Source organism: Berghia stephanieae, chromosome 3 (assembly GCF_034508935.2).
Source record: "Berghia stephanieae isolate SIO BIC M18660-M18661 chromosome 3, UCSD_Bste_1.3, whole genome shotgun sequence".
Lineage (NCBI taxonomy): Eukaryota > Metazoa > Mollusca > Gastropoda > Nudibranchia > Aeolidiidae > Berghia > Berghia stephanieae.
In genome coordinates, this window is record NC_088362.1 from 29,800,877 (window position 1) to 29,808,166 (window position 7,290).

Below are 7,290 nucleotides of genomic sequence, written 5' to 3' on the forward strand. Positions count from 1 at the left end.
ATGCAGGAAAGTGCCACTGAACACTTAGGACACAATGAATCCAATACAGAGAATTGGATATCAGCAAGAAGGTCATGGGAACTCATTAAACAAAAAATCAATCAAACTAAATCTCTTGAACGCTAGACAAGACTCACAAACGCTATACAATATCACAAAAACCTCTCGGGAAACAGAAGTTATGGTTAAGAGAAACCATTAAAATCCCAAGATTGTAGTGTCATCACAGACGAAAAGGAGAAAATTGAAAGATGGGGAGAATATTTCGCAAACCTTCTGAACAGACCATACCCATCTTCTTACACAGATATTCCAGAAGCAAAAATGGACGTAGAGGTTAATCTTGGTCCAATCACATGAGCATGAGGTGCACGAGGCAATACAACAACAACAAAAATGGCAAGGCCCCAGGTATTGACAAAATCAGTGCGGAAATGCTTAAAGCAAACTCGAAAGAAATGTCAAAAACTCTCAGTAAACTGTTCACCAACATTTGGGAAAAGGAAGAAATACCAGAGGATTGGCAGACGGGCATCATCCATGAAATAGCCAAGAAAGGAGACCTGGGAAATTATGCTAACTGGCGTGGAATCACACTCCTGTCCGTAACGAGCAAAATTTTAAATAGAATCCTTCTGAAAAGAATCTCACCTCACATTGAAAACATTCTTAGAAAAGAGCAAGCAGGGTTCAGAAAAGGGAAGTCATGTAGTGACCACATGTTTACCCTGAGACAAATCCTGGAGCAAAGCATTGAATGAAACAGTCCCCTCTACACCATTTTTGTCGATTTTGAAAAAAGCCTTTGACAACTTACACAGAGAGTCCCGGTGAAAATGCTCCGCCATTGTGGTATACCGATGAAGATGGTCAACTTAATAAAAGCAATGCACAGCAACTACCAATGCCAAGTGATCTGTGGAAACAATTTAACAGACAGCTTTAGTGTAACAACTGGTGTAAAACAAGGCTGCATACTCTCCCCGCTTCTGTTTATCCTGGCTCTAGACTGGCTCATGAAAAATACAATTGATGATAAGAAGAGAGGCATTCGCTGGACACTGACATCCTTTCTGGAAGATATAGACTACGCAGATGATATCGCGTTAGTTTCCAGTACACACAGAGACGCCTCAGAGAAACTGAACGTAGTACACAAGAACGTCCCGAAAATTAGACTGAAAATAAATTTCGATAAGACTGTGTACATGAGGGTGAATCCAAAACATGACAGTGAAATTAGGATAGATGAACATATAATTGATAGGTAAGAGAGTTCTCCTACCTTGGATCCAAAATAACAGACGACGGAAATGCAAAACACGACATCAAGCACAGAATTCAAAAGGCAAACCAGGCTTTCGGCATGCTGAAAAACTTTTGGAAATCAAAGCAAATTATGAGAAAGACAAAGCTGAAAATATACAAGAGCAATGTTTTAAGTGTACTGCTTTATGGAAGTGAAAGCTGGAAAATGACATCCTCCTTAATACAGAAACTAGAAACCTTTCAAAACAAGTGTCTAAAAGGAATTTTAAATTTATTTTGGCCTACAAAAATAAAAACAGTGGATCTATTAAAGAAAGCTGACTGCACTAGCATTGAAAGCCAAATAAAAAGAAGAGGATGACGTTGGCTGGGTCATGTGGCAAGAATGGAAAAAGGGTCACTTCCCAAGACAGCCCTGTACTGGACAGCAGATGGGAAGAGAAAGCGGAGAAGACCCAAGGAAACCTGGCGAAGGATCATGGAGAAAGAATTAAGAGGAAGCAGGCCTGTCCTGGAAAACAGTCATCGCCAAAGCAGCCAGTCGCAAAAAAAATGGAGATGTCTGGTTGATGCCCTATGTGCCTCAAGGCCCGAAGAGGATTAAGTAAGTATCTCAAATCGGCAATTTGGTGTGTGGGGTGGGGGGGGGGGGGGAAGGGAAGGGCGGGGGGTGAGGAGTGAACCTAATGTGTTTAGATTTGAATTTTAAGCTTATCTCGTAAACTCAGTGTTAACGGAAAGGACCCCATTGGAGAAATCAGGTTTTCTTGCGTCAACTTCCACCACAACAATAACAATTGTGTGGATATGTGGTCTTGTGGTATGACACTCGCTTTCGGATCGGAAGGTCATGGGTTCGAGCCTTTCTCGGCGCATAGTTGAGTCCTTGGAAAATGCTCTTTACTTACATTATCCCATCGTACTCAGGTGTAAAATGAGTACCTGGCCGTTAACAGCGTTATTGTCTCTGTCCGAAAAAATTGTAATATCGCCTAACAGGCGTCATGTTTCGTTCTACATATTACGCGTTGCTGTTGGCCAGGAATCCCTTGTAAAACGCATTGAGCACGTTTAGTGGATATTGCTCTATATAAAAGCTCATTTTAAATTTTAACAACAAAAAAAGGAAATCAACTTTCTAATAATTGTCCTTATTGCCAATTCAAAGCCCAATTCCCTTCATCTTTAGACTCTTTATCAAATTGGTTCAATTATCAGATTATGTGACCCTTCGCCTCAATGCGGTTTTACGTCGGGAGAACCAGCTACTAAATAAATTCAACTATTCCACCCAACTTCCTTATATGTGACCGAAGTGGTCGAGTGGTGGAGGCATTGCACTGTAATCCGGATGGTCCCGGGTTCGAGCACCGCTTCAGGCACTTCCGGTTTTTTTTCCAATGGCAAGATTAATAACCCCCAATTTGCTCACTTGGACAACATGGGTGATTTCTGGTGATATCAGACTTCCTGTTTGGTGGATTATCTATATTCCTTCATGGAATGACTAGGTGACGGGATCTTATGATGTCGTGGCGGAAGGATGTAATTTCTCCCTAAGTAGTAACGGGTAATGATATCAAGTTTACAATAATAATTTGTGACGTCAGATTATAAATCGTTAAATTTCACTAAAATTAAATATTTTTGAAAAAAAGAAGTATCATTTAAGTATTTTTGAAAATGTCTTTTACTCAGAGATGACGAAATTGGAATCGATTGAGAGATAGAATAAAATATTTCTTACGCTCTTGCATTTTGGAATTCGAACTTTGTTCCCAACGCGCACTCGCAAGCTCGTGCAGCGGGTGGGATGTGTCAGGAATTCCAAAAAGCAAGAGTGTAAGAATCGTATATTAGTCCACCACTCCCATTGGAAAACCTTATTATTTCTTAGTAAAAACGTAATCGTTGAATTATGCTTTGAACGTGTTGAATAAGAAAATGATGATGATGAGGATGATGATGATGATGATGATGATGATGATGATGATGAGGAGGAGGAGGAGGAGGAGGAGGAGGAGGAGGAGGAGGAGGAGGAAGGGGAGGATGTGATGATGATGATTATAATGATGATGATGATAATAATGATGACGGCGACGATGAAATTGGTGACAGCGACGATGATGATGACGACGGCGACGATGATGATGAATATGATGGTGACGATGATGATGATGATGATGATGATGATGATGATGATGATGATGATGATGATGATGATGGCGACAATGATTTGATGACATACCCGACTCCACTGCTATTGGTTTCCTTGGGTCACAAGTTGGCAGAAAAAGGAAGACATTAAGAACCAGGATACATATACTCTTATTCCATAATATTTGGATTTCAGTGTTCACGAGCATATAACCTGCGGGGTAAAGACAAACGAAAAGCGATATATAAAAGTAATAATAATAATAATAATAATAATAATATAATAATTAATAATAATAATAATAATAATAATAATAATAATAATAATAATAATAATAATAATAATAATAATAATAATAATAATAATAATAATAATAATAATAATATAATAATAATAATAATAATAATAATAATAATATAATAATAATAATAATAATAATAATAATAATAATAATAATAATAATAATAATAATAACGGAAGCCTTCCGCACCATCCTCGAACTAAGGGAAACATTAAAACTAACCTTATAAGAAAAAAAAATCTAGTACCATAATCTAATCCTATTAGACAAAAAAAAAAACCTAGGATCTTTACTACGTGCTATAACTACTAATTATAAAAGAGAAAAAAATACCCTAGGACCTTTACTACGACCTATAATTACTAATTATAAAAGATAGGACCTTTACTACGACCTATAAATACTAATTAGAAAAGAGAAAAAAAATACCCTAGGACCTTTACCACGACCTATAAATACTAATTATAAAAGAGAAAAAAATACCCTAGGACCTTTACTACGACCTATAAATACTAATTAGAAAAGAGAAAAAAAATACCCTAGGACCTTTACCACGACCTATAACTACTAATTATCAAAGAGAGAAAAAACCCGTCGAACCGCGAGATAAACCTAACAGAAAAAATAAAATAATCAGGACTGCTCTGCATTACCTTTCAATGCGTCAACGACAATGGGTAGTGAAGGGAGACCTTCCGAAAGCTCCTAGCGCTAGCATTTCTTTCAATTTGTATTTTCACCGTGGACCTTTTGTCAGGCGTTTATTTACTCATTTTGTCATCAAATAGAAGCATTTTAAAAACTCCAGAAACCTTGATAGATTTGTGAAAGTTTAAAATTTCCTAATTTGATCATTGTTTTGATTCTCGGCCGCCATTTTGATTTTTGAAGTATTGAAAGGTAGTGCGAAGCAGTCCATGGTTTTATTTTTCTATTTGGGTTAGCTCGAGGTCGGAGGATTTTTTTTCTATTATGGTCAGTTATAAGTCTTACTAAAGGTGATAGGTTGTTTGTTTTTACTATTAGTCTAGTCTACAGCTTTTAAAATGCTACAAAATTTGACAAATTGAATAAATAAACAGATCCACGGTTAAAATAACAATATAAAGTGAAGCTACCTCGAGGAATGCGAGGAAGATCTCCCAAAAGTTTTGTTGTTTTTTTTGGTTTTTTTTGGGTTTTTTTGTTGTTTTTTTTTTTTTTGCTTTGCTTTGTATTTTCTTTTTTCGTTTCCTTTCGGTTTGGTTTTATAATTTTTCACCTTTTTTTGAGGCAAAACCCTCTTCTAATCCAGACTATGAGGATAAAATAGCAACTGAATCAGGACCTACCTTTATCCATTACAACAATGGACAGACCATAAAAATATCATTTTTAAGCAATCAATTATAAAGACTGATTGCGATAGCTTGGGAAATAATCATACACATAAAATGATTACTTCTTATGGGTTATGCCAATGGTAACCGTTTGCATTTCTTAACACTAAAGGAAATGAACAGTTGTTTTTATTCAAATACATCAGCATAATTGACAAAAACGAATGACGTCAATAATCGAAGGTCTCCATAATTTGTAACAAAAATAGGAATAAACATGTTAGTAGAGTCGCCGCCTAGTGAAAAAAAACTCGTCGCGTTTCACTTTCATGTAAAAGCTTAGTTTTCTTCACAGCACGAAAGCTTAATATCTTAGAAAATTTTTTGATCCTTTGGAATGTTGATTCGACCGCTTGAAGGTCATTCAGAGGTCAGTAAAATTTTAAGTGAAGTCAGGTTCTTTAACATTTAATTACTTGTAAACTATTGCTATTTTAAAACATCTCGAAAAACAAAAAGATTTTCATTTGTAATGAATAATCTTCATACACAGTTTTGGAGAAATACCTCTCAACATGTATGAGTTATTGCCCTTGATTTGAATTCTTGATGAAATAAAGAGATTCATCGTTTTAAAGTAACTTGTAAAACACGCTTTATTGTATACAACTCAAAGAATAAAATTTGCTTATTATGATGTTAGTGATGTCAAGTTACAAGTAAATTGAACAAGGTTTGATTGAGTTATTGCCCTTTGCTTTAAAAGGGGTTCATGTTCTTGTGGGGGAATATAGAAATGGAGTTGTTTCACATCAATGCAAAGGTTTATTTTTTGGCATGATTGCTAAGTTTAATATATTTGAAAAATAATTCGTCGATTGGAATTTCATTTCTGTCATTTGAAGGTCATCCATAGGTCACTTAAGTTCAATTTGCTGTGAACTACATTAAACAAAAATTACTTGTAAACTATTGATATTTCATAATATCTTAAAGAACAGAAAAACGTTCATTTCTGTTCAACAATTTTAATACAAAGTTTTGTGAAGATTCCTCTCAATTTTTACGAATTACGGCTCTTTATTTGAGTGTAGATGCCAAAATATATTCTTTATAAAATAACTCGTGAATCACGCTTTATTTTATACTACTTGAAGTTAGAGTTTGCTTTTAGGATATACGTGCCATACGTGTAAAGATTTAAGCATTTAAAACAATGTTTGATTGTTATCTCCCCTTTATAATGGAGTCATGTTCTAGTAAAAATATCCCTGCAGTTGGTAAACATTCGTGCAAAAGTTTATTTTTCTGCATAATTTCTAGCGTTAATGTCTTTGAGAACATTTTGGTGAAATAGAATTGTTATTACACAAAATGAAGGTCATCCCGAGGTCAGGAATGTTCAAATCGAGGTCTTCTACATTTAACGAACAGAAGAAAAACACTTTTATTTGTGTATAAGAATTGCTATACACCGTTTTGGGAACATTTCTCACAATGTGTACGATTGCCAGGCTACTAGTGACAACTCTTTGGCAGCAGCAACGTCATTTCTCAAAGCGGCAAATATGATGAGAACAAGATATGCACACCAAGTCACTAATGCCGTCTTGGACATATTAAGGAAACAAGCATATGCTGAAAATAGAACATCAGTGGAAAAGAGAGAATGGATTTGAACAATGTCAAAGAAATATGTATCCCACCTTCAAATTCTGGTCACTGATTCTGAAGTACCAGAGATACATATTTCTGTTCATTCGGGCTAACAGTGAACGAAAGTTCAACATAATGATTAGTGCATCTGTTTTTTTTGTATCAGAACTACGCAAAATGGATTCCAGTATTCATTCGAGATTTGGAAAACCTACCACATGGAGTAATGGCAGAATTCCAATTGGGGCGATGTGTTATTAACAGAAGCAGTCACCATCATCTTCAATACCTATAGATCACGCACATGAGCAGATGAACAAAAAATCAAAGGTGTTGGTAGAGTCATTGACCTGACGGAAAATCCTCAAATGTTGGAAAGGTGGATGGTGGCTGGCCCAGAAATTTGTAAAGCTGTTGAAGAATCTGAGGGAATTCATTATGATCTCGAAGAACTGCCACATCGTGAAGAGGGTGGTGCGTCTCGGAGAAGATTCCTTCGTCATGTAAGGGATTTGATCGATGCTGTCTTTATGAATGGCAATCCATTTGAAGAGCAGCTGAACTCAGTCAGCAAAATCAGTATATCT

At 36.0% G+C, this 7,290-nt stretch overlaps 1 protein-coding gene across 1 annotated transcript in view; it reads right to left on the bottom strand.

Moving 5' to 3' along the window:
• The window catches only part of LOC144969195 (uncharacterized), a 93,537-nt gene extending 88,324 nt beyond the window's left edge, over window positions 1–5,213 (bottom strand). The window contains exons 1-2 of the mRNA XM_078908307.1: window positions 5,060–5,213; window positions 3,518–3,640 (exon numbers count right to left, since the gene is read on the bottom strand). Coding sequence (XP_078764433.1) covers window positions 3,518–3,640; window positions 5,060–5,069 — 133 coding nt within the window. The 5' untranslated portion in view covers window positions 5,070–5,213. The remainder of the gene's footprint in view (window positions 1–3,517; window positions 3,641–5,059) is intronic.
• Between the last annotated feature and the right edge of the window lie 2,077 nt (window positions 5,214–7,290).